Source organism: Podarcis tiliguerta, assembly GCF_965153285.1.
Source record: "Podarcis tiliguerta genome assembly, chromosome: 6".
Classification (NCBI taxonomy): Eukaryota; Metazoa; Chordata; class Lepidosauria; order Squamata; family Lacertidae; genus Podarcis; species Podarcis tiliguerta.
In genome coordinates this window covers 69,754,932-69,782,925 of record NC_139539.1, presented here as the reverse complement: position 1 = coordinate 69,782,925, position 27,994 = coordinate 69,754,932, and the positions used below count along the sequence as shown (strand labels likewise).

Sequence of the window (27,994 nt, the reverse complement as noted above, 5' to 3'; positions counted from 1 at the left end):
TTTTTTTGTTTCATTTCATTTTTTACAAATTGACAATTTGTAACTTCAGCTGATGAGTGGAAAAGGTCAACAAGAGCTTGTTTTTGACAACTTCTGTTGGCAGGGGATTTGACAAAGAGTCGGAACAGACGCGTTTTGTCATTCATCTGCATTTTGCTAATGCAGCTTACGAAACACCCAGAAATAATAGTTACGGGACTAAGAAGGCAACATCATGGTCAGATTATAGTTCAATATGTGCTAGGGCTTGTTTCAGGTTGTTTGTTTTTATTACCTATTTTGTGTTTTTATATTGTGATTTTATGTTGCAACCAAGTGTTGCATGAGCTCAGGTCTAACCAGATTGCCGAGAGATGGTGAAGTCCCCAGGTGAAATAATGCCTCGGGAAGTTGGTCACACTTCTGAGTTAGCCCTACTCCACCACCTCTGTTAAGAAAGGAGCCGCCCTATGCTCTCCAAATTTCACCTGCGTTTGTTTCCAACCCAGCTGCTGGTTATAAAGTAAAGAATTCTTCCTTGCACCTGCTTTTTCCTCCTGGCCTACCCCTTTCTCCTTATGTGTCACAGATTGCAAGCCTCAGGGTGAGTTTTTTAAAAAATTTAAATTTTAGGGAGCAGTTTTGGCATGGGGGGCAGCTGCCCCCAGCAATAAAAATCAACACAAATCTGAGGTTCTGCCTACCCTCACAAAAATCCTGACTACGCCCATGCTAGAGGGGAGTTAAAACTGCGGGTTTTTTTGTTTTTGTTTTTTACAAAAAAATGAATTTATTAATGGGGAACATTTAGGAAAAATAGAGGACACATTTGCCACCTACTTTTAACTGGATGGCTATGACGACTCTACCCATGGAAAGGAGGAGGCGCCCTGGGAAAAGAGGACCTATGGCAACCCCATCACCGCCGCCCATCCTAACCAGGACCCACCCACGTACTCTCCCCCGCCTTTGAGCTTCGCCGCGAAAGCGAACGCTTTCTTGTCCCGCTAGGCTCCCCGTAGCCGCGGCCTCGGCAAAGCCCCGCCTACCGAGGAGTCAAAAGCATAAAAGCCCGTCGGCCCGCCCCGGCCGCCCAGCCGCGCGCAAGGGGAGGAAGGAAGATGGCGTCCACCAGCCGGTCAGTAGCACAAGTTGCCGGGCGCTTCTCTAGATATAGGAAAGCAGGGAAAAGGGTAGAGGGGTGCGTCCGGGCTCGGGGTGGCGGCGGCGGGGGAAGGAGAGCGGCCTGAGAAGGCGCAGCCTCGCCGCGGCTTGGGCTCCTCTGAGGGGGAAAGGTAGGCCCGCCGCCTCCAGTTGCCCTATCCGGTCTCCCTTTACCTCACTCGCCGCTCTCCTCCGGCCGCCTCAGCTTGGGCGGCGGCCTTTTCCGCGGGGCCTTGGTTTTTTCTCCTTAGCCCACTCCCGCCTCCGCCGCCAAGGATACGCTGCTCGCTTTCCAGACGCCCCGGTGGCCTCAGGTGGTGGTGGAGGACGCGGCTTGGGACGCCTTAGGCCACCTGCGCTTCTTCGCCGACCCCGTTTAAGCGGGCGGTGCCTTGAAAGCATCTCCCCGCCCCCCAGAAAAGATTCTGGGAACTGTAGTTTGCCCAACGCACAGCTACAGTTCCCAGCACTCTGAACACCCCCCCAACATGGCGTGTAGGCAGCTTTTTACTTCCCCAAAACAAAGGATTCTGGGAACTGTAGTTCGCCCACCGCAGAGCTACAGTTCCCAGCACTCTGAACACCTTCCCCCCCATATGGCTTGTAGGCAACTTTTGACTCCCCCACCAAAACCATGTGAATTGCTATACCACATTTCTTTTCTCTCTCCCCACCCCCATCCAAATTAATTTTTATTGGCTTTCCAAATCATTGCCATGCTGAATTTAGTTTTAGACAATTTAGTTTTCTCCCCAAAACTGGTTTTGCAGCAACGCCGCATTTCAAGTGGTGGGTGATTCTTTGCCTAGGAGACAACTCCTAGGGGCTGAGGTCCCTTTGGCCCCTCCAGTAAAATATTGGGGGGGGGGCTTCCCCTTCCCCCAAAGTTGATGGGCATTCCCATTCAAATGGTGGGCATGTGCTGTGTCATGCTTACAATATTTTATTCTCTTGTTAATTTTGTGTTTTATATTCGACTTAACTTACCAATGTTCTCTTTTGAAATGTTTAAGATTTTTTTTGGTTATGTATTCTGTAGTTGACCTCCTTTGTAACGTTTTATTTTGAACTCTTTAAGATAATATTTTAGTTTCCCATTCATTATGTTGCTTTTACTGTATACATTATCTTTTTTCAGTAATGCTTAATTCTGGATTGCTTTATTGATGTTTTAATGCGCTGTAAACTGCTTTGAGATTTTTCTTTAAAATATGTTGGTACCCATGGGCATAGCCAAGAGGGGTCAGGGAGGGGCAGTTACCCTCAATCAATAAAATACATAGCAAACTGAGGTTCTGTTCCTGCCCTAACAAAAGGCCCAACAAAAATCCTGGCTGCACTTATGTTGGCACCCTGATTCTTTTCCAATACTGGGAAGGATGCAGTAAAGCTGCAGGGCCGGGCAGGCACATCTCACTAGACCTGGGGGAAATCTGGTGAGCGTGCTGGGAGCAAGGCTGATGTTCAGTCCTCCAGGTGTTGTTGAGCTACAGCTTACATCTGGAAGGCCATAGGTTAGCCACTCCTGCTGAGGGGAGTTCCCAGGATAGCCAGCTGACCTCGGGATGAGGCCTCCTTAGCTTGCAGCTTGTTGAGCAGGAACTGGGAGATAAACCTGCTAATGTTTTAATGTGGAGCTCAATTCATAGGGACAGCAGCTGGCATCTCCAAAGAGTCCTTGCTTTACCTAGATCCGTGCTCTGGGTGGCTGCACCTGATTTCTAGGCCTCATGTTTCTGTGTTGAGGAAATCGCTTGTTTGGATGACGGCTCTTTGGCAGAGCTGGAAATTCACCCTCAAGATATTTCTATATGCAGAGTATATGCAAATATGTGTTGTAACATTAGGATCTAAAGTTGCTTTCGTAATACATTTTTGGGGAAGCAGTTGTGTGAGCAGAACTGTTTTGGGTCCAGACTGTATGCTGTCTGTTGGGGTCTCCCGCTCTTGCAACATCCTACCATTCTTATTTTTTCTAATGTTTTGTCAGAAGAGATGTTTATATTGTACATATTGTACTCCTGCATTGTAATGCTTTGTTTTGAAGTTGGATAAGGTTTGGAGGGATGACAGGAAGTTTGGGATTGCTTTATTTTGTTCAGGTTGACATTTTAAAAACCAATGTATTCGGAGTGAAGGCTGGCCTCATCAGATAAACTTAGAAGGATCTTTCTGACTCCTTGCAATCCTCTTCTGTGAGACAGGGGACATACTGTTAAGTTGCACACCCATGAAAGTTCTCTGTTGGGCAACATTCTGACTACTTAGACTTGCTTTCCAGATTTGCAGTTGGCCTAGATTAGTAATGTGATTTGCAATTGGCCTAGACTAGTAACATGAAACAGATCATTTTGTACATGGAATTCACTTACTAATTTACTCACGTTGACACTATCTGTGCCAACTAGTGCTAAATGGTGTGGCCAAATGTTATTTTCCCCTCTAGCTGTTTGGGTTGGCTCTTTTTTCCTGTGCCTGCTCTACCAGTTTGTTGTCTGGTGTATATACAACTTGTGATTATGAGCTTAGAAACACGAAGGCTGTTACATTTTTTTTAGTGCTAATTCCAAAGCATTGTGGATGATACAGGTCAGTGCAGGAAATCCAGAACTAGAGCAGGGCCCCTCACAGGGCCCCCCAGTGATAATATAAGGCCCTTGGGCTGAAACACTTTAACCAGCAGGTGGCAACTTTATTGAAACAGTGGGCAGATTTTGATTTCAGAGGAAGTGGTGCCATGGGGTTGTGGCATAACACAAACTTTGAAGATATCCCCTCCGCCTCACCTCCCCAGCCAATGCTGTTTCTAGGCTTTTCTTTTTTCAAGATGAAACCCTGAACAAGGTGAAGAAAGTACAGATGGGAGTGCTTGGGTATATCCCCCAGCCTTTCCAACAGGCATTTTTAAAACACACACACGCACACGCGAAGGCTCTGAATAGAATGAATAAAATATTCACTGCCGGCTCCACCTGGCTGCAGGGATATGCTCACTGCTTCTCTCTCCCCCCCCCCCCATCAGACTTATTTTTTTAACCCAAGACCCTGAGCAGGGTCCTCCTGCTAAGTCCAGCTGCCCACTGGCAACAAAGGCCTGAGTGTGCTGAAATATTCTTGCCACTCCTTCCTTTTCTCCACAACCCACTGCCAGACTTGAAAATGAAGGGAAAAAGTCCATGAGAAGTGCCTTCTGCCATTTCCAGCTGACTGGCGGGCAATAGGTCTGAGCAAACATTTTGACAGTGTCCTGGTTACTTTGGGGATACCAAGGAAGGCTCCTGACTGAATTGTTTTCTACCTTTAACAAGCCAATTACTTCAAGTCTTCCTTGGACCATACTATTCTGTTTATTGACTTTCCGCAAGACTGCTTTCTTCCCTTTTCACTTCCTAAAGAGCATCTTGTTTAGATAATTTTTGAGCTTATTATAGACTACCGCAAAGGAAGATAAATGCTGTGTTTAGGTTAGTTAAACAATTTAGATGATAGCAGCTGTAAGTTTGAGGCAGTGTGACCTTGAGGAAAGTAGGCTACTGTTTAAAGATATTTGAATGAAACATTTCCTAAATTGACACTCTGTAGCATAAATATTGTACTATGCTTAAGCACTGTATTGCAACAAGAGTTTGCCGGGGAGCCATTGAGATGGCAAATTTGTTATGGACTATCTGAAAGCTTGGCCCATTTTTAAACTATGTAGAAAAGAAAACCTCTTGAGTTGGAATCTATTTTGGAAGGGAATTAAAATGCAACCAACAGTCATACCTTCCACAAAACATATCTTTGGTCATAATACAATATTTGTATTGTTTAGCTGCAGGCCATCACAAGGCAATATTCAGAACAAATATATAGCATTAAAGCCAACCACAGGCATGCCAAGAATGCCCAAGTATCCCTTATTGAACTTAAAACAGCAACAACAAAAGCACCACCACAGTACTGTATACATAAAGGTAAAGGGACATACATTTAGGTAAAATAATTCTTATATTAACATTAACAAGTCTAATTTACACCCCGCTAATGTGCTTTTAAGTTCATAAATACAGAGGATTGGACATTCAATATGTTTTGACATCTATGTGACTCACTCACGTGCTAAGTGGGAGTGTATTTAGCATATTTGTTTAAAATAATAGTTGCACTCCTGCTTCCTGCTTCGTGCTAATCTACTTCATGATAGCCATTTTAAGAATAGAGAATGTGGTTCTGTGTGGAGGAGCTTCTGTTCAAAGTTTAGAAATCCCACTAGGCACGTTGTAGCAATCTCGATTTCTTGTTAGGTGAACTTGCATTTTTTGATGGTATAACCATTACAGGGAGGTATCCCTGGGCTTTTTTTGCAGCCAGAATTCACCGGAACTGAGTTTTGGCATCTCTTTGGTGTGTTCCGGCACCTCTGTAGTGTTGCGCCACGGCAGCATGGCACTTGGGGCTTTGCGACAGAGGCTGCGGGCAGCACAGCACTCCGTTGTTGTGTGTCAGAGGCTCAACAACTTTGGCTGGGTGCTCCCTCCTAAAAAAGGACAAGTTCTAGAAAAACAGCCCTGAGGTATCCTGATACTTATACAGTGGTACCTCGGGTTACATACGCTTCAGATTACATACGCTTCAGGTTACAGACTCCGCTAACCCAGAAATAGTCCTTCAGGTTAAGAACTTTGCTTCAGGATAAGAACAGAAATCGGGCTCCTGCGGCACGGCGGCAGCAGGAGGCCCCATTAGCTAAAATGGTGCTTCAGGTTAAGAACAGTTTCAGGTTAAGAACGGACCTCCGGAACGAATTAAGTACTTAACCCGAGGTACCACTGTATTTAAGTTTTGGTCTGCTGCTTTTGTTACAAGTTGACCACAGTGGTATGTGGCCACTTAACAGATATGTCAAGGTGAATGGCTAGCTGCAATAATTGGTATTACTAAGCACAGTTGGGATATCAGTTTCAGGGCTATTTCTGTCTTTGAGGCAAACAGATTTGTCACCAATTTCATGCCATGTTTATCAGCTTCTTTCAAATCTCCAAGGAAGTAATTGCATATATAACATACAGCAAATTATATCCTGTCATGTCACATTTTGAGTTTCATTTAAAACTCCGAAAGCATTCTAATGCATTTTACAAGATCACTAGAAATTAGTAAAACTTCAAATATTTTGCATGATCAAGATGAATTCGGATAACGTTTTCCTCTTGAAATAAATGCTGCTTATCAGCTATTTTGTAATCCTACAGATTTGTTAAAATGAGGTCTTATAGGGTTTTCATAATATTCCTGTCTTCTCTTTAGCATTTCCCCCTTATATAACTCATTTTCTAAATTGCTTGCATAAAATATAATGGCAAGTGGTCTACACCTATTCAAATGTATTTTTATTTCTGTGAACTATGCGCATACATATTTGTTTAAAATAAAGGACTCATTGGGGGTAGTGACTTAGTTGGAAGCGTTTCTTCCATATGCTTTGAACTGCTTACACTTATTCACAAACTTTTCATAAACATGGTTTTTAATGTGAGTTGTCACACAAAGCTAAAATATTGCATTTGTTTTTAAGGGTGGATGTGCTGCCAAGAGTGACATGTCCGAACCATCCAGATTCCATTTTGGTGGAAGATTACAGAGCTGGAGATATGATCTGTCCAGAATGTGGACTAGTCGTAGGTGAGCAATTTTACAGTAGTTTTATATCTTACTCTAAATATTTTATGTTATTATATTATTTTTATAATATTTATCTGCCAAAATATTGCATTAAGAGCTTCAGTCAACACATTTACTTCTGTAACAAATCTTTGAGAAGTCTTAGCCATGTAGAAACCAACAGCTTGGTAACCTACAGATGTTTATGCAGCTACTTCCTGTTAATTTAGTCACCTTAGATAACTGCCCCGTCATATTTTTTTCTGGTTTACCAAAAACATAGCAGACATTCTGAACTTCACTGTATTTTACCCATGTGTCACCTCTTGCACACTGACCCCAAAAAAGACTAGCCACAAAAGTTTCCAACCTGTTACGAGCATAAAGTCTCAGACTCTGCACAGTTTTGGAAACAGTCAAGTATTAACTGATTTCTCAGTTGTGCAGGGTGTGGTTCCTCACAGGCCATTCTTTGTGGTGCCCTCAGAAGCTCCCTCTTGAGTTTTCAGGTATGGGTATCATATTTTAAGAAACAAACAGGTGTTGTTCAGCTCCAACTCCCACCATCTCTGACACCTGGCGTTGCTGAATGGAGGTGATAGGAATTACAGTCCAATAACATCTGGAGGGCATAATATTTAGTCACTCCTGCTCTAGATGGTAAAGAATCAGGTTGCTGTGAACCAACCAGACATAATGAAATGGTAACTACATCTTCATAACTTTTAAAGACTTGAGCCGTCATGAAATCAGTAGAGTACAACATCCTGGCCAAATTTCAAAAACAGTGCTCTACATTCTGACACAGCTTAATGTGTGAAGGAGCAGATTTGCTTGTTAGAATGAATTTTACCAATTTGCATAGATTTGGGGTTTCCACAGACCTCAGACCTCTTGGAAATAAGGTGGTGAAAGCGGCTATAGAATATGAGTTAATGTATTTTTTCTATTCTCTAAAGTGTTGCTTTAATATAGAAATGGTGATCTGTGGCCCCTGAAAGTCTTTTCTCATTTCTTAATATTGACTGTGTGCTGTTCTTCAAGGTTTCTGCTTAAAGAAGGAAACTGATAAAAGGTTGATAAGTTAATCTTCATGATAAAAAAAATAATTTCCTTGCTACTAGTGAGTAGTAATAGAGGTAGATAAGTATTACTTTACTTAAATTTATGTCTGTTCTGTCCTCCCAAAATTGCTCTGGGTCACAAACACAAAAAAGACAATTGAAAATTTTAAACAGAGTATTTACCACATCTAAAAACAATTCCAGTGGTACCTCAGGTTAAGTACTTAATTCGTTCCGGAGGTCCGTACTTAACCTGAAACTGAAGCACCACTATAGCTAATGGGGCCTCCTGCTGCCGCCGCTGCACCGGAGCACGATTTCTGTTCTCATCCTGAAGCAAAGTACTTAACCCGAGGTACTATTTCTGGGTTAGCGGAGTCTGTAACCTGAAGCGTATGTAACCCAAGGTACCACTGTACATACCTTCACACCTAATAATTCCAAGGTTGCCAGGAACAGTATCTTTCAAGCATCAAAAGCCTGGATCAGCAGGGATGTTTCTAAATTCCTCCTGAACATACATAATGAAGGGGAGAGGCAAAGCTCACCAGGGAAGGCACTCCATAAATGAGGAACTGCCACTGGTAAGGCCCTGTTGAGGGACAGTGCCACCTGGGCAGCAGCCTGTTGTGCTCCACTAATATGGCCTTCGCTGCCTACCATAGGGCTCGAGATGTGTGGAGGAAGATACTCTTTTAGGTGCTTCCAAGCTGTTTAGGGCTTTGCATGTAGTACTAACCACATGAATTGGGCCCGGTAGGTAACTATCAGCCAGTGCGGAACTGGTATCCACATGGTCCCATTATAGCAGCAACATTCTGCACTAGCTGCAGCCTCCAGACCTTCAAGGGCAGCCCCATGATAATCCATCTGGTAGCTCACCAGTGCTGAGTGTCAGGCTGCCCCAGGCCAGGAGCAGCTGTAGCTGCCAATCGTGTGCAGTGCATGCTACTTGGAAACAATTTTAACAGTTGCTATACTAAATTTGCTTGGCTGTGACTCCGCTTATCCTGCACTTTTAAGAGATGACATCACGATCATGTTTGCTGACTGATACTGCCTCATGAGCATTCCACGTTGTAGTTGTTTACTTCAGTATATAAGCAAGGAGTTGACGTGGTAACTCTTAGGGTGATAATGGGAGCATAGCTTGCTGTGCTAGTAGAGCTCTGATTGGTTGTTGCATTTAATAACCACCTGTGTGCTCATCTGTAAATACAGGTTGCTGAACCAAATCTGCATGTGAATTATGAGACCTACACAGACCTAGCCATGGCATCCAGTTCTGGTAAAGTGTAGTGCAGGTATGGCTAACCTGTGGCCCTTCAGATGATGATGTTGGCCAGTGGTCAGGGAATTGTCCCAGTGGTGACACCTGGTTAGCCACCCATGGTGGTTGAGTCTGAACAGGCAAATCCCTGGATCAAATCCCATATCCATCACTTAGTAGGTGGCTATAAGCAAGCACTGTTACTCCTGCTGTAAAGGGATAACACTGGCATGTCATACAGGACTTCTGAGAAAGTATGTGAAGTGCTGTGAAGACCCTCAAGCAGGAGAATGCCAAAGGCAGATTTGAATCTACTGGTAGAACTGTGTACTTTGCAACACTTTCTGACTATTATTTAATAGCAGCAGTAATTGATGTCCCCCTTCTACCAGAGAGCATCTGCTGGGTGCTCTTTTCTACAGATGAGCCTCTGCTTGCACCTGAGTGTGGTTGGTAAACCTTGGGATTTTAATAGAAAGCAAAGTATATCTTGAAAGCCTCAATACATTCCACCCACTACTCTAAAGAACTATATTAATATGCATCAGAAGTGTGTTGATTTTGTAAGTATGTATAACTAAGTATTCTTTGGTAAGGGCATTCTTTAAACAATTATCTGTTTGTACGACATGGTTTTTCTAGGACTCTCTCCATGCTTCTATTTAAATGCCACTTTCATTTTCAACATCCGTTCAGTTTTTTATCAAAATGAGAAAACTGACACTGCCAAACAGAACTTCCTCTTCTAATCCTGGCACAAAATTAATGACTGATAACATACGTAGGTTTCATCCAGGCCTCCATTGGCTTTTTAAAATTATTTTTTATTTCACTTTTTGTATCCCAAAGTGGTGGTAGTCAATGTGGCAGGCCCTTCCCTGAGGCTTACCAAAACACACCTACACATGCAACACTAAACAGAAGTCAAGGGAAAAGGTAGAGGAGGGAGGTCAGAACAATGCCAGAACAAGCTGTAATTCAATAAGCATTTATATCTAGTGAGGACCAGGGGTGTTCTTCTGTTGCTTGTAGATAAGTTCTGTAAGGGACCCTGGCTGTTGTGCGTATACCAAGCTCCCTGCTTCTTCTCTTCCCTAGGTCAATGGATAGTGCCAGGCTAGTTTTCCCTGTTGCCATTATGTTCTTTCTTAGAGGAGTTGCTAGTGCCTTTAGTCCCTTGACAGATGGCAGAGTTTGGCGTGCTCTTCCCCTCACCTCTCGTGTATTTGAACACAATTTCTTAGATGCTTAAAACATTAGTACCATAGCAACTTACATAAGGAAAGGCCACCCTGTTATGGTAGAGCACATTCTTTTTATTTGATCCATGGTTAAGTCTCTGGAATCTGCAGTTAAGGTCTACCATTTAAATTTTATTTATGACCTTCAGTTGTATTACTCAGTTCTGGCATAGATACTGACATTGGATTTGTGTGGGTGCACTTCTGGGAAGTTAGAAGCTCAAAAGGAACTGCTGCCTCTTCTGGTTGAGAATTCCATTTTTGTAGTTGGTTGGTGTGTGGGAGAAAATGATGCATTATGTTCTGTTCTTTTTCGAATCCCAGTGTTGAATTCATACTCCAGACTGCATATCTTCTGGTGCAGCTACAAGCTGTCTGCAGTTGTTCACGTGCTCACTTATGAAACATATTATTGGTTCTGGTTGTGATGGGTGACTGGGGACAAAGCTAAGGAACACTAAAAAGAGGAGCTGAGGAGCCAACGTTCAAACTGGGAAACTTTTAAAAGAAACCTTTGAGGTGTGAAACTGAACTCTAGACAGTTACAGTACTTCTTTGCAGAAAACTCCAATGAAACAAAAGAGAGAGAACATTTTATAGTTTACCATATGTAACTTTACCATTTATGGTTTGTATAATTGTTACTAGCAATTTTAAATGAAATATTATAAAACTCTAGAAACAACCCAAAATGTAAAGTTGATATCTTAGAACTTTTACTTTTGAAGAGGAGGTCTGGTCATTTCACCAGTCACTAGATGGCAGCACATTACCTAATTAACAATTTGGACAAGTTCCATTGGATTGTGTGCTCCTGTTTAAATGTTCTTAGAACCTTGTGCACTGTTTATGTAGCAAAAAGTTAGACAAAATGCCAACATACCAATCCACGATGCAGAATTCTAACTTGTTGTCTTAATGCTGTCCTCTAATTGGTATCTGTTTCACTGAACTTCACAATTGCAGAAGTAACTGACTATTCAACTCTTTCTGTTCTGGGTAACAGTTTTGTGCAGAGCTAAATTCCTCTTCAGTGATCACCTAGATTCATGGAAATGTGATTTGATTTTTCTTTTCTGCCATGCATTTTAAAACGTTTTTCCCCCTGTGTTTTCAGGTTTAGGATTTCAGATTTCTGTTCTAAATATTGTTAATGTATTCTTTTGCAGTTCATGTGGAGTTTTCTTAATCACTTGAAGTTTTGGCCTCTTGGTATACAAAAGCCTTCTACAGATAAAATAAAATTCTTGCTAACTTACTAGTAGATTAAGAAAACTGGAATACGCAGAAACTGAAAAAAAGGTGGAGTTGTGTCCTGGCCCATGATGACAGTTGTTTCTAAATCTAACTTCATTTAACAATCTGTTTCAGATCATATTTTTTTAATAAGCAATTCTAGCAGCATCTCAGAAGTTATGGTTCCTATTGTGTTGTATGATGAGTGGCTGGGTGCTGTAGGTGTATATAGGTTTTTTTATTTTAATAGTAGCAAGGCTAACTTTCCTTTGAAAATGCCAGAATGTTTTTTATTGATAGAAGTGTGTTTTATTCATCTAAAGCATTTACTGGTGTGAATAAACTTTCCAGACTGAGAACTGATTAGTCATATACTTCTCTAAATAAAGAATCCTAAAATAGTGATAAAATTAGTACATGGAGGGATATGTCTTCACCTTATAGCAAGCGAACACCAGTATCTAAGGACTGAGCAGCAGTAGCCACAGAATAATACAACGCCAATCGTGGCTTTTTGTACTGCTGCATTTCAAGCACACATCTAAAAACAGGCACTCTTCTCCACATTTGGCACTTTGTATGTTGCCCCATATGCATCTTGTGTGTATTGAAGACGCAGGGATGCTCATTGTATTTGTACTTAATCCAAATATATTTCTGTACTATTACTTGAGCAGTATAAGGAAATGAGTAAAAGGGCAACTCTGCGAAAGCAGTTTCTTTCCCTTCTGGAAGAGTGCCATCCTCTTTTATAAAGTAAATTAAAATCTCGATTTGAAATTGCCCCTGACTCTTCAACCTGGGTGACTCACTGACATTTCAAGATCAACATGCTCAAAATAGAATGTCTTGGCTATCTTCCAAAACTCCCCCCCCCCATTCCTATCAATACTATCCAGCCTCTTTGCCCAGGCACTTAGCCTTGTGTTCTTCCCCCCCCCCCTCTTTCCTGCAGAATTCATTTATTGCCAAACCCTAACTCCTCTCTCTTAACAGCATTGCCAATATCTGTCCTTTCAATCTCTACTTCTAATGCTCTGTTTCATGTTGTTTTCTTCTTGGCTATTGCTACTTCCTATTCTCTGGCCACCTTTAATCACACTTTGGTTTCCTCCCCCCTCTCGGAGGCTCCTGCCTTGCTGACTGCATCAATGTTCTGACACCTCCATTAGTTCTCTCCAGCAAGGTCCCTTCTCCTTTGAACCATTACAACCTTTTTTGTTTTCCATGCCTCTTCATAGCTTTGCTCTTTTTCTCTTCTCTCTCATTATGTCTAGGTTTGAAACATAAGACATACAGCCATTTCTGTCTCTCTACTGCTTGGGGTACTATGCAGTTTATGTGGCACCTATGTGGCCTTTAGTCTCTTCAATCATAGTTTCTTTTTTTAAAGAAATACCATCAGTAAAAAATAATGATTAACTGCTGCGTAGTTATCTGATGCTGAGTAGTTAGTCTTTCTGTACATTCCTTTCTCGGGAAAGGAATGTACGGAGAAGACTAACTACTTAGTTAGGTTAGTCTAACTAAGATGATGTCCATCAGGACATGATGTGCACTTAACATTCCGGGCTGGTGGTGCCAGGGTGGCGAGAAAGGAATATACAGAAAGACTAACTACTCAGCATCATCTCCAGATAACTATGCAGCAATTAATGATATTTGAAAAATCCCTGAAGAATACCTACTAGCAGCAATAGTTGGGACATCTTCAATGAACTGATGGGCTTTGTAGTTAGTTTTTTAAGATATACCCTTTTTTAGATAGAATGCACACCTTCTGTTGTAACTGTGTTTTCATCTCTTTCCAGAATCACACAGATAATTTTCTCTACCATGATAGAAAAAATTTGAACCAATAGTGTGCTGCTTAAATATATTTGGTATATGACACTGAATAGTTTTCTGTTTAACTTCCGTTGCCATCTCGGGGATACATTCCCCCCCCCTTTCCCCCCCAAAGTTGGCAGCCACAAAACAGTCTTGTCATTAAAGCAGGAATGGTGCATAATTCACAAGAGGGCAGATCCCTTTTGTGAGTCATATAGGTCATTCCCACTTGTGTGGAAAAATATTACATCATTGCTGTGCTCACTGTTCTATTTATACAACACCAGAATTTCAAGTACATTTTGCTTTTTTTAGATGCAGTAAACAGTAACCAGACTGCTAGGCCTTAGAAGGAACAATGCTTAATCAAATATTTACATAGAGGCCAAAAGAGGAAAATGCTTTCTCCTATTTTAAACTTATATGGGGGAATAATGGCTCCCTGCCTTCATTGCCATACATGCTGTGTTCACTTTTTAAAAAGATAATCTTACTCCTGATTGATCCTTAAAAAAAAAAAATCCTCTGCAGACACGTAAGAGCAAAGAATAACATCTCAAATATGGTTCAAGAGTTGCACTATTTCCCTCCTTCCCATTCCTATCCCATTGATCCTTTTTTACATCTCTCTCTATGTCATTATGTTTCTGCTCCAGGTTCAAAATAATACCCTCTCGACAACCAATAGTTATTTAATTTGTGTTCTCAAATATTTGCAGCTGTTATCCTTTGGAAACTTTGTGCTGAAGTTTTAAGCATTAAGTCAAGCACTAGATTTTATACACTTTGGGGGATCAAAAAAATAACAGTATTCTCTTTATTCTAATTGCCCATAAACATTCTCAGCTGTGTGGCTCTAATGTGCAGCTTCTGTAACATAAGGGTGGGTACATTTCTAAGATTTGCCATCTCAAACCATTAACAGGAGAAACTGCTTGGCTACCTTCATATTGCTCTGTGTAGTCAATCTGCTATCACAGTATTCAGGCCTCCCTTGGACAGAGATCATAAAGCAGTAGTATACATCTCCTTAATGACACTGTAAGCAACCAGTATGATCAGTTTTAGTTGTTAATTGTTCCTCTAAAGTCTCATCTTCTAGGGGAAGCCCTTTCTGAGTCATAATTTGGAAAATAGCTGCTACTTCATGGAGCTTGTTGCTTTGGCATACTTACGACTTATGAAATCACGACTATATCTGGATTCTTTTCTAATGACTGATTATTTCCCTTTGCTACAGTCTTGATAACAAGCCAGCAGCTGAATATCTGAGTACACTTCATTAGCAGCAAATCAGTCTTCACAGTTTATGCTAAGCAGATTTTTAAAAAATACATTGGGAATTTGTGGTGCAGCCAGAATGTTCTCTCCATTTGCATATATAACGTCTTTATTTAAATACTTTGTAGGAAAGATATTGTTGTAAAAGTTTACTTTGAAGCTCATCTTGGCTTGAAATCTTCTTAATCTTTTCTTCTGAAATCTCAAAATCTGTATGGTATCAAAATGGAGCATAACTCTAGCTATACCAGAAACAGTATAATATAAAAGTACTTTCAAATGGAGTCTTAGTTCAGATTATTTTTGATTAGTGAAAAAATTGCATCTGAAAGGTTCTAATATTTTAAAACCATATTCAGTACTTATCAAACAACAACAACCTGCCTACTGGTTTTAATTGACGCTCTGTTAAAAGGCAACCTTAGTTTAAATCTATTTCCAAACCCCTAAAATTCCTTTTTTAAATACCGAAGGATACATAGGCTAAGGTAACACTTCAATAAACAAAGCTACTGCTAGTTGATTAATAAAACAAATCAATTTATTTTCATATTACAGTCATTGTATTCTCAAAAAATAAGCAATGCATTCTTAGGGTGGAATTATCTAACCAGCTCAGCCAGGGCTTTCCCACGTCGGCTCCCCCCACTAAGGGTGAGAGATACATCACTGTATCATTCAAAACCATCTTGTGATATCAGTTTAATTTTTTTTGACCTGGCAATATATTGTGAATCATTACGTGTGTGCGCTTTACAAAATTCACAATGTGGGGGAAAATGTGAAGCCAGCCAATGCTTCTCTCGATTTCTGCAGCCCCTGTTAACTCTGCCAGCTCAGTGCTCTCCTGCCTCCTGCAGGGACAGCGAATCACAAGAGTTGTTTAGTCGTTTAGTCGTGTCCGACTCTTCGTGACCCCATGGACCAGAGCACGCCAGGCACTCCTGTCTTCCACTGCCTCCCGCAGTTTGGTCAAACTCATACTGGTAGCTTTGAGAACACTGTCCAGCCATCTCGTCCTCTGTCGTCCCCTCCTCCTTCTGTCCTCCATCTTTCCCAACATCAGGGTCTTTTCCAGGGAGTCTTCTCTTCTCATGAGGTGGCCAAAGTATTGGAGCCTCAGCTTCAGGATCTGTCCTTCCAGTGAGCACTCAGGGCTGATTTCCTTAAAAATGGATAGGTTTGATCTTCTTGCAGTCCATCCAGCAATTACAAGAGTAGGTGCCGGCAAAAATCACAATGTGGGGGAAATGGTGAAGCCAGTCAGTGTCTCTGCATCGCTTCATCCTTATTTCAGGCATCATGATATATCACAATGTTTAGCTGGTGATATGACACGACGTTGAATACCAGATATTGCCTGGCCCTACCCCTTGCCTTGTCCCCAAATTGGTTCTGAGGGTTTTTGGAGAATCCCTGGAACAGTGTGCTGAGAGAAGAGGGGAATCGTTCTGTCTGGAATGCTTGTGCAGATGGAACAATGAGGGAAGTGTTGAATTCCACCCTTAATTTGGGCAACTTTTGGAGGTTGTCTCAACCACACAGCTCTTTCTGTTTGCCTCTGTCTACTCAATCTACTAATCACACCTCTTAATTAACTATATTATTTATTATTATTTATTGAATTTATATACCGCCCTATACCCGCAGGTCTCAGGGTGGTTTACAGAATAAAATCAGAATATAAAACCACAAAATACGTAATCAGAATAAAAATGACAACCCAATAACCCCCCCAACACATTTTAAAAGGACATAGGATGTCAATCAAATCAACCAAAGCCCTTGTTAAAAAGGAATGTTTATTATTATTTATCTAAAGGGAAACTTTGGTTACTAGCTTTGGAATCATCCAGGATCAACCAGCTTGAAGTTAGTTTTAACATCCTGGTTTGTTCCAAAGCTTGTAACCATAGTTTCCCAGTTCACATGAAATGGGAAACTGTGGTTAATTAGAGGCTTCCTGGCTTATCTGTGGCTTGGACAAAGAGAGGGAGGATCAAAGGGGTTCTAGCAGCAGGCTAAAGGCAGATACATATCTTGGTTTAATAAATGAAGAAACAATTGCCAATATTATTTCTCAAGCTTGTTGTCTGTGATTGCAGAGGAGGACTTGAAGATGTGGAGGGGTCAAAATTCATTGTTTTTCAAGGTTCTCATTTTGAGCCACGCTGTCAAGTGTTTTGTTCTCCAAGATCTGTCCCAAGTTTGGGGGTATCAGTTTTAGAATAAGAATATTGTTGCAATATATAGAGGTGTACGTTAACAGCTTGTAACTGGGCATCTGCTGGTTTCGGAAAGACAGCATGCCAGCTTTATTGGTTCTGTGAACTCAAATTGGCAAGTTAGCTATAGCATTACTGTTCATGTTATCGTTGAAGTGTCCTTAAATGCTGAATTAAGTTCCTTCCTGCCTTCCCTCATTTTATTTGTATACTATTTTCTGACACAAAAATCATGCTCAAAGCAGCTAGCAAAAAAAGAAACAGGGATGCATTTCAAACAAACGCTACAAAACAATTTCATAGTAACCCAGCATAGCAAAACAGTAACACAGTGACATTTTCATAACATAGCAAAGCGAAAATACAATATACAAAAAGCCACATTTCAGTACTGTAAATATAATATTAGCAACATGTAGCATACAATCGCAAAAAAAAGAGAGCTTCACAGTTTCTCTTTCGTTCCAGAAACACCCCTCCTGTGATGTTGCTCAGTCTTTCTCCTGCAGAAGCTTCTTATAAGGCTTCCAAGAAGAAGGGTGGGGTAGCTAGAAAAACACTCTTCCCATTATGAAGTTGCCCTCATTGATGATAAGTTTCCGAACATAACATTCTACTTTGGTGCTGGAAAGCTGGAGTTGCATGTCAACCTTAATTTGCAGGTTACCATTGGTAAAAGTTTCATGTGTACATGCGGTTATATGACACCTGACCTCTCCATTCCTTGTGTTGCCTTCAGCCTGCTGAATCCAGTAACAGATAGTAGCATAGAATAAGCAGGCGTTAATGTAGGTCTGACCATAGGCTGTTTGCCAGACCTATAGAGCCTTGTTAATGTTGCCTTGAAGTGCAACAGAGCTTTGTTTGGACCAGCTGAGGTGCCTGTGCTCTGCAGGTTCCCATGTTCTAGCCCAGAGGTAGCCAACATAAGTGTCCTTCAGATGTTGTTGGATGCCAACTTGCATTGGTCCACGGCAGCATGGCCTCTGGGCAGGGATGATGGGAGTTGTAAGCAAACAATATTTGGAGAGTACCACATTGGATGCCCTTGTTCTAACCACTCAGATGCAGTCACTCCCTGAGAGCATCCTTGAGTGAGAGCTGGTTACACTGTGAACTCTTGGAAGTGTTTCTGTTAACTTCATTACTTACTTGTCATCTACAAAGTGTCACTAGGGTTGCTAGATCAGAGATTGTCTGAGACAGGTTCTGCCTCACACTTCCTAATTTGTGTAAAAAGAACACACACCCAAAACTATCGACTGTTGTCTTAAAACGATTGCCTGAATGTTCTCTAAATGGTTGCTATGGTTGTAAATGAAATGATTCTGAATGCATATTTGTGAACCTCTTGAGACTTTTCAAAAACAAAAGAATGACGATAAATGCTTTTTGCATACTCAGGTGACAGAGTCATAGATGTAGGGTCAGAATGGCGAACATTCAGCAATGACAAAGCAACTAAAGACCCGTCTCGAGTTGGAGATACCCAGAATCCTCTTCTGAGTGACGGTGATCTGACTACAATGATTGGCAAGGTAATATAAATCACGAAATGCATTAATGCACAAGATCTGTACAGCAGCAGGGAGTTTTTGGCAGAAACTTGGATATTGTTGCTCTTAAAGTGGCAGCGCAAAGTTGGGGATAAGCAAGCTGTGCAGAGTGTTAGAAACGGGGGTAGAAAAGCTATTCACCACATGGCTCTTGGGACCTGGGCTGTGGTCACCAAAACAGAATGTCTAGTTGCCTTTTTTTCTCCCCAGTGCAACAGCTCTTTCTGTTTACTTTTTCGTAGATAATTTATTTAGGTCCCTGTCCCCCAATTTGTGGTATTGGGAGAGTTGTATAGCGAAACAGGTTGTTCAGCGAGCACAGAGGGACCTACATTTAGGCATGTATAGGGCAGTGACACCCAGTGAACTTCATGGCTGAGTGGGGATTCGAGTCTTGGTCTCCCGGGTCCTAGTCCTACAGACACACTAACCACTTCACTACACTGGCTCTCACTAGGGAAAACCTTTTTTTGGCAAAGTCACAGCTTCTGTGATAGGTGGAGCTGCCATTTTCTTTGCTGAGTTCTATAAGGGCAGCACTGTTTTAGACTAAGGAGGAGGAAGCTGACAGGCAATGCCACCCGCTCGGCTGGTTGTCAGACGAAAGGCAGGTGACGCTTGATGAATCCACTGAGGTTGGTGGGGCACTTGCTCAATTCACCCTAGTGGACCAGCTTCCACCACAGGTCTTGAAGAGATACTGGAGGCAGTACTATCCCACTGGAGTTACCACTGCTGGATTTGACCTAGCTCATGAGGCAATGGCACTCCTGGATATGGTCTTGAGCTTTTGTTGCATTTGCAGGCTTTAGCCAAGTTATCTATCTCTATAAACCAGTCTGTAAACCAACTGATGCCCAGCAAATAGCATCCAGGTAACCCCTCAGGTTTATTTAATTAACTTCTCAGAAACGTAAAACACACACATACAAAAAAACAAGAAACAGAGCATATACATTGTGCTAATACCACCGCAACACAAAGTTAACAGATTATTAAACTGGGGAAGGGAGAAAGATGGGCACGCTGTAATTAAGAACTTATGGAATGATGGCAATAGCTATGCCATTCTCAAAGAAACCTCTTTAAGAGTGGAGAAAATGTTTAGGGGTGGGGCACTGATGAAGGGGTTGGGGGAAAGAAACGAGCCATAACTGAAGCCCTTTGATAGGGAAATGTGCAGAAAACTGTACTCATAAACTGATAAACGTGATGTTTCTGGATGCAAGAAAGATGCTGCACCTGGGAAAAGGAGTTGGGGAGGGGGCAGGGGAGGTGGTCAAGAGAGATTAAGAAAGGCCAGGGTTGACTTACATCTGCCTACTAACATTAGAGAGAGAAAGCTGGGAGCCTACAGTACTCCAGAAAAGCAAGAAGTGCCATGGCAATTTAGGAGGCGAGCAGAGGCTGCAATACTCAAGGAGAAAACTTTGGAGAGGTGTGTGGGTGGGGGGGATTGTGAGAGCAAAGGGGAGCGGGAGAGTGTTGGTGTTTGGGTGCTAATACTGCACCCATCATGGCAGGCAGGTGAGCAGGCAGGCCAGAGAGCCGTCCTTGAGCGTTCTAGAACGAGCCAGGCTCCATTCTCCTCCCACAGATGGAAAGCTGCAACAGAGGAAGAGAGTGAGAGATGAAGGAGGTGCTGTGCAAAGAGCCGATGCCTGAAGCAGGAGGAAGTAAAGTTTGCAGCCGCAGCAGAAGCATCAGGCACTGCATCTGGTGCAATGAGAGCCTCTGGGCTCAGGAAGCATAAAATGCTGGTAGACCCCAAAGCTGGCTTGAAGCTTTCCCAAAGAGAAAGGAGGTGTTGCCTGCCCACTCGCATGTTAGCCTCCACCCTGAAGGAAGGAAAGTGCCCTGGCTAGCCGGAGATAGAGTCCCAGCCAGAGAGACGCTGTCTGCTTGCTTGTTCAAAATTCCCCAGGTACCAGGCACATTTTGCGACTGGTATGGGTCGAATTGCCACCAAGTGAAGATGTCTTGTTGGCAGGTTTGGCGACTGACATCTCCACCATCTGGCTGGTGTGCAACAACGTTTTCTGATGAGCAAGCCCCAGCATCAAAAGACGCTGCTGTGTGTCAGCCAACCAGCCAGTCTGTGGGTTGTTTTATTTGATGCTAATATGTTGTAAACTTCTTTGAGATTTTTTTCTTTAAAATATAAAGCAGCATAGAAATGAATGACAATGACAGTAACAATAATAATAAGCCCCACCAAAAAAAAAAAAAAGGTGACTAAACAGTCTGTTGTGGCGACCGCAACCTAGTTTTAAGGCGCCGTTTGGCGTTTAGCCGATATAGCTGAGTTTCTAACACTGTTTTCTTGACATCCATATTCACACAACTACCAGGGACTGGTGTTCCCTGCATATCCATAAGGCGTGCTGTGTAGACCCCAGCGCTCATCAACTTTATCTTGTTTGAACATAGAGTTGTACCAGCTGTGCGGTGAAAGAAAAAGGAACTGAAGCATGCTCTGTATCACTGAGATGTTTGTCACTGCTATTTTGGGGGTTGCTGACTAGTTTTCCTTTCCGGATCACAAGCAGTTTCCATAGCTGGAAGAACTAGCAGTATCAGGAGATGGTATATAAAAATAGCATAACTGATTATATATTATTCTGTCTAAGGTGTGTATCATCTTTTGTTCGTTTTTATTTCTCCCATGATCTCCCCAGTCTTTTCAAACAAGGATTGAGCTCTGACCAGGATGCTATAAGGTTAACTAGTACTAATAGAAGCCAGAGTTTTACAGGATGCCATGTTGTGCAATGATAGACTTCAGCATTTCTGTGAGAATCCATGTTCATGTTAGAGAAAATGTGGACTCCTTTGCTCTCACGATTGTAATGCAGACTGGTCAGGCAGTCATTAGTGGACTGCCTACATGGCTGTGTTCAAATATTCCATGAAGCCTCCGCTTCTTGAACCTTCTCATAGTATTGCCCAAAAGTGAAGATGAAAGTGCAGGCTATACCCAGATTTCATTCTTGTCTGGTGAAGAAAAGTAGTCAGGAAAGGGCTAACTCCTGCTTTGTCCAGGGCTTAAACATTCTGGTATCAGTAGGTGATGAGTGGACCTCAAAGAAGCAAGATTCCTGCAGAGTTGTAAGCTGTGTTACTCTCTTTTATTGTGTTGGGAAGGTACCGTGGAGGCTCTACCTCAAGAGCAGCCAGCTTGGTAATATGGGCTGTGAAAGACATACTGAAAAATCACTCTTTGCAGGACAGCTTCTGGCTGCTGAATTCTTCTGAGCTGGCCAAGCAGGTGGCGCAGGAAGCCTGGCAACCAGTCACCTGCTTAGTTGACTAGCCCTGCAGACAGAAGAGATCCCAGACAACAAAGGAGTGTCAGGGTCACGAGTTTGGCAAGGGGCCAGAGCCCCCTGCAGCAGGAGGAAAAAGCCTAACCCCGGGGCAGTGGAATTAGAAGCCACCTTGCTAAGGGTTGCCCCCTCCCTGTATTTAACTCTTTCAATATGAAAATGGAAGATATGTGTTTGGTGTCCAGATGCACAAAATCTGGGAATGTTTGGGAAGGGGACCAGGTTGGTTAGGGCAGTATTTTTTCCTCTGCTTCCAGACATTGTCTTCTGTTGCTACATGCACCTCTGGTGGGCTTCTTGCTTGCTGTGTTGTTTGCCCAGGAAGCAGCAGTGGATTTGTTAGGACTCTCATTTCCTCTTTCTGCACCCTATCCCTGCTGTTTGCTGTCCACAAAATGTAGTGTTTGCTTCTGAAATGGGAATAAAGTGAGTCCACTGTAGTCACAGTTGAAAACCTATGTTGAGCCATTCTTGGAAAATGTGGAGATGACCAGAACTTTGCCAGGTTGTGCAGTGCATATTACATGTGTTTTTCATAGAGAGCAACAGCTGGACTAATGAGCAATATAGTCTTTGCATTTACGTAATAGAGCAGGGGTTGTCAACCTTTTTTTGGACCAGTGGAAACATTTTGAATTTTGAAAGAAATTTATATTAGTGGTTGAACTAAATGAACATGACTAACTTGGGTGCATCAATTCAGGGGGTAAAACATAGTTCGATACAACTGCAAGTTGTTGCTTTTTTGAGTGGGTAGGGTTCCTGTGGGGAAAGTATTGCTGGACCTCCCTGGGCCTGATGTGGGTCTTCCCATGTAAGCAACCGGGACTTCCTTTCGCTGTGAGACTACATGAAGTTGGAGTGATGATGGCCTTTGAAGAACGACTGAAATAAGGATGGCAAAACACACTAAAAGTGTGCTTTTCATCTAGAGTAGAAATTCCCAAACTTGGGTCTCCAGCTGTTGTTGGACTACAACTCCCATCATCCCTAGCTAGTAGGACCAGTGATCAGGGATGACAGGATTGTAATCTAGAAAATCGCTGGAGACCCAAGTTTGGGAAAACCTGATCTAGAGAATGAAAGAGGGTCATTATGACCACCGTGTCTGTAGTCTACTTGGAAATAGTGACAGCCACCTGAAGGCGGCTGCATTGTGATCTGTTTCTAATGACTTCATTACTAGGATGTTGTAATAGATGTTGCTTATTGCAGCTTCTGAAATCTCACATAAGTGCAAAAGTGGTCTTACTGTGTATATTTGGTACAAATTCCAGCAATCTCTGACACACTGTAAACCCTTCTTCTGCAGGGCACGGGCGCAGCCAGTTTTGACGAATTTGGGAATTCAAAGTATCAAAACCGGAGGACCATGAGCAGCTCCGACCGCGCGATGATGAACGCGTTCAAAGAAATCGCTAGCATGGCAGACAGAATCAACCTCCCCCGAAATATAGTTGTAAGTTCATGCCTCCCTCTCTCAAATTGTTCTGGCGTTTACTTAGTTAGCATAATATAATGAGCGCATGAATTTTTGATATTATTGCTAATTAAATGGCCTGGAGTTAATTAAATTTTGTCTGCTTGCTTTGAAGGATCGAACCAATAATTTATTCAAGCAAGTCTATGAGCAGAAGAGCCTGAAGGGGAGAAGTAACGATGCCATTGCCTCCGCTTGCCTCTACATCGCCTGCAGGCAAGAGGGCGTTCCGAGAACATTCAAAGGTAAGCGGGCAGCGTAGTGTCGGCTTCATCCGGGATCATCCAAAGTATCTTCAGCTAGCACAAGCTGCCACCTCGTTCTTCAGTTTCCGAGAGCAGCGAAGCAAAACCTGCGATTCCCAGGAGTGGGCTTCGTGTTTTGTATCTTACTTGCCTTTTAATCACTTGTGCAAATTACCTGCAAACTGTTTGGGAAGGGGCAATCGGGCGATTACTGTTATTATCAACAAGTTACTGTGTGACATGGCTTAAGAGTGCTGAGGTGCTCATGTCGTATCGGGACTGTTCAGCACAAGACAGTTCTACAGCGAAGGCAAACCAATAATTTGTAGAATAAATGATGAAAACTACTTTTTATGGCATGTGCCCTACTGATTAGAAGACACTTCGCAGAATGTTTTTCAGCATTTGGCTGTGGGGTTTAGGGATGTGTGCCAGGTATAGAAATGGAGCACCCTCTTTTCCCTGAGCCCAGTCCAAAGGGAGGTGTTACGTAGAAACTGCCGTCTAAGAGCCACGCAGCTGTATGGCTGATTGTATGGTAGCATTGAGTCACTGAGTATAACATCTGTGCTTCACGGGAGCCTATAGTTATCATACACCTCTTTCCTTGATTTGATTATTATCATTTTTTGAATAGCTGTATGTTGGACAGTGCTTGGCATGTGTCCATGTCTTTACAGGACTACCTCACCAAGTCATTTCCACCTGCCCTGCAGAATGTTGATGCATGGTTCCCATAATTTCCACCCGAGATCAAACTGGCCCACAAATTTTAAAGTGAGAAAGGCAAGCAGGTTTAGGATCGTGGAGAATATGATTAGCATTGCATCCTAATATACGTTAATGATGTAATTTAAATAATTAAACACATGCAGCAAAGCAAATTGACTTTAATGTGCATACTATTCCAGTGAAACTTGTTTTGTAGGTTTCTCCTTTTTTTGTCTTATGGGAAGAGAAATACTAGCTAACACTTAGTGTGAAGGGACTGGAAGAGTTTTATTTCCATGCTGCTCAGAACCTGCAGTTATTCCCTGCATTGGAAAACTATTGGTAAACATTGCTCTTTTCTCTTGCTCCCCCTCCCAAAGGCCAAGGACTGTGGCTTGTTCTTAAAATGCTGCTAATTTCTGCATTCCCCACATATTGTGCCTGAGTCCTAACGAAATCATTCTATTAAATTAAAACCTGTGCTGTGCTTCTGAGACCCAGCAACTGAATCAATAGCTCTTGAACTGATGCTCACTCCTCAGTGCAATTCCTTGGTGACTTTGAATGGAATGTTTCTCTTAAAAGTGGGTGCCAGTTTTGTTGACTACATAGACTTAGTTACATATTTGTGCTGCAAAGACTTAAACGGAGGGTTAAGCTTTAATTGGTAGCAGGGAGAAGGGACTGAGAGCATTATTATCCTTTACTTATTGCAATCCTGTTTCAGCATTAATGTTGTGGGTGGTTTTTGTGTTGTTGTCTTCTCGTTTCAGAAATATGTGCTGTCTCCAGAATTTCCAAAAAAGAAATAGGCCGGTGTTTTAAGCTCATCTTGAAAGCTTTGGAAACAAGTGTGGATTTGATCACAACTGGAGATTTCATGTCCAGATTTTGTTCAAACCTGGGTCTTCCTAAGCAAGTCCAGATGGCAGCAACACACATTGCCCGTAAAGCTGTGGAATTAGACTTGGTTCCTGGGAGGAGTCCCATCTCGGTTGCAGCTGCAGCTATTTATATGGCTTCACAAGCCTCCGCAGAGAAGAGAACCCAGAAAGGTAATATTTCCATTTCCCCCTCCCCTGTTAAAGTCTAGCTCTGTTAAGTCATTTGTTCAGAAAGAAAAAGAGTAATCACTGATGCAGAAAGCGCTATAAGGATCCTCCTTTTGCCATGATTTGGGATGTATAAGTAGCTCGGTAATAAGCCACGTGAGTAATTGCCAGGCTAAGGAGCCAGTCTGGTTAGTGTTGAATGAGGACTGGAGAGAGCCAGGTTCAAATCTCTACCCAGCCATAAAGCTTGCTGGGTAATGCTGGGCTGAGATACTCAAATATCTCTTGGCCTAATCTACCTTACAGGATAGCGGGGCAGATCTGTGTTGTCTTGAGACCTCTGGAAGAAAGGCAGGATACAAATGTAATAAATAGCTAGGCACACTTAGTGAGCTTTTACTTATTATTATCCTGGCACCTGCATTATACAGCTTTAGGCATTAGGCAAAAACGTTCCTCTTTAACCGGGACTTTGGCTGAATGGCATCCAGTGCCCTTTTAAAATAGGGAGGGGGTGGATTGTTGGGTTGTTTGATTTTTTATTAGGTATTTTGTGTTTTTATATTGTGATTTTGTGTTGTAACCACCCTGAGACCTGCAGGTATAGGGCGGTATACAAAATAATAATTCATTTCCTTCTGAACCATGGTTCTTAAGGCAATTTACACATAAAATAATAAAAAACACAAAACCACCAGTACATTTAAAACAAAATTAAAACTCCTAACAAGTGTCCCCCCCAAAAAACACACACATTCAGAACATGTGTGTTGTCATGCAGCGTTGGAATATACCTTATTAAGTGGTCCAAATTAAATATAATCCTCTCTAAAGTCTGGCATTGCCTCTTTTAGTAAGATGTTCAATTCTGTCTAGCAAGGTTGCCATTGGTACATCCCTTAAATGGGGAAAGGGTGGAAATGTTCCTATGTGGACTGATCCAGTTCTAACCACATGGAAGGCCAAAGCTCTCTGCAGACCCTGGGAGTAAAGGTTCCTCTCATCTGGGCAGGAAAAACTGTAAGAGCTGAATTCATGCCTTGGCAATCGGTCAAGGGCTTTTGAAACAGCTATCAATAATCAAAGTGCTAAAAAAAATAAAAATCAGTTGATGACAGGCTTCAGGTAATACAAACGGATGGGGGGCGTGAGTGGTGCTGTGGTCGGACTTGCTGATTGGAAGGTCGGCGGTTCGAATTAGAGTGACAGTGAGCTCCCATTGCTCTGTCTCAGCTTCCGAAAACCTAGCAGTTTGATAGCACACCAGTGCAAGTAGATAAATAGGTACCTCTGTGGCAGGGAGGTAAACAGCATTTCTGTGCGCTCTGGTTTCCATCATGGTGTTCCATTGAACCAGAAGTAGTTTAGTCATGTTGGCCACATGACCCGGAAAGCTCCCTCGGCCTGAAAAGCGAGATGAGCGCCACACTCCATAGTCGCCTTTGACTGGACTTAACTGTCCAGGGGTCCTTTATCTAATACCAACACAACAGCAGGTCCAGTCAACCAGACAAAGCCAGGGATGTTTTGCTCTGCTAACCTAAATTGCTACATGAACCTCTTTATTGAAAACAAGTTGTTCACACCCACACCCACAAACACACACACCCCACTGAGGGCAATAGCACCTGGAGTAAAATCCCATTTGATGAAGTCCAGTCCAATGAGAGGGTCATAGGGGATGGAAGGTGCAGCTTCAGGTATTCAGGTATTCAGGATGTGGCTTGCTTAAGATAGGAATGGAGAATCTGTGTCCCTTTGGATAGTGTAAAGATTCCAAACCCTATTCAGCCCCAGCCAGCCTGACGCAGAATTGGGCATTAAGGTCCAGTGACATCTGGTTACCCATCCCTGATTTAAGGCCTTAAGAGATGAACACCTGCACTTTGAATTGGACCCAGATCTGATTGGTAATAAATGACCATATCCAAGTGCAAGTGCAGTGTGAGCTCCGATTGGCTGCCCTGACAAAATCATATTATCCAGTCTTTCTATTGTAGTAATACATCGCTCCTGAGAAGCTTTGAGATTTTTACTGAAAGCAGCCTTCTAAAGGTTGTGTGTTTGTTTTACACTGTCTGAAGCTGAGCACCAGGAAGAATTGGAGAAACTACAGGTTGTTTTTTTGGAAATGCTCCAGCCTTGTAACTCTACTTGTCAGTTTAACTTGTCTACCTTGGGTTTCATTTCAGAAATTGGGGACATTGCCGGAGTAGCTGATGTTACAATCAGACAGTCATATAGGTTGATTTATCCACGGGCTCCTGATCTTTTCCCAGCTGATTTCAAATTTGATACCCCAGTGGACAAACTGCCACAGCTGTGAATTTCCAAGAGTACGTCTATAGCCCACAGAGGTTTTGATTTCGACTTAAATGCGATATGTATAAAAACGGTACTGTTGAGCCTTCAAGTTGCGGAACTGGTAAAACTATGTGAAAAAGCCTAACTGAGGAGTCAGAGCACACATTCCAGGTGTAAACAAAATAATTTTGTGGCATTTTTTATGTATATATTAGTGAAAGTAATTATTTAACAGCCATCAATTTCCTATTGTATGTACTTAGATTTCTTTCATAGAGATCTTGGTTGTTGTTTTTTTGGAAAATATTTCAGATTCTAATTCCTGAATAAACTGTTTTCCAAAAACCTATACAGTTCTGCAAGTTTCACTCTGTGTGTCTGTCTTAA

The 27,994-nt window shown here is 42.3% G+C and overlaps 1 protein-coding gene across 1 annotated transcript; it reads left to right on the top strand.

Annotated features, from left to right (window-relative positions):
* The first annotated feature begins 5 nt into the window (after positions 1-5).
* On the top strand, positions 6-27,956 carry GTF2B (general transcription factor IIB). Its single transcript, XM_083445060.1, has 7 exons — positions 6-1,117; positions 6,701-6,807; positions 18,338-18,471; positions 23,128-23,274; positions 23,411-23,540; positions 25,025-25,306; positions 27,496-27,956. Exons 1-7 carry the CDS (start codon positions 1,101-1,103, stop codon positions 27,627-27,629), a joined length of 951 nt encoding a protein of 316 aa, XP_083301186.1. The 5' UTR covers positions 6-1,100; the 3' UTR covers positions 27,630-27,956.
* The last annotated feature ends 38 nt before the right edge of the window (positions 27,957-27,994 follow it).

Excerpts from the sequence above, each read along its gene's own strand:
- GTF2B (XM_083445060.1), top strand. Across the intron at positions 18,472-23,127 it reads TGACTACAATGATTGGCAAG|GGCACGGGCGCAGCCAGTTT; the intron begins GTAATATAAATC and ends CTTCTTCTGCAG. Across the intron at positions 25,307-27,495 it reads AGAGAAGAGAACCCAGAAAG|AAATTGGGGACATTGCCGGA; the intron begins GTAATATTTCCA and ends GTTTCATTTCAG.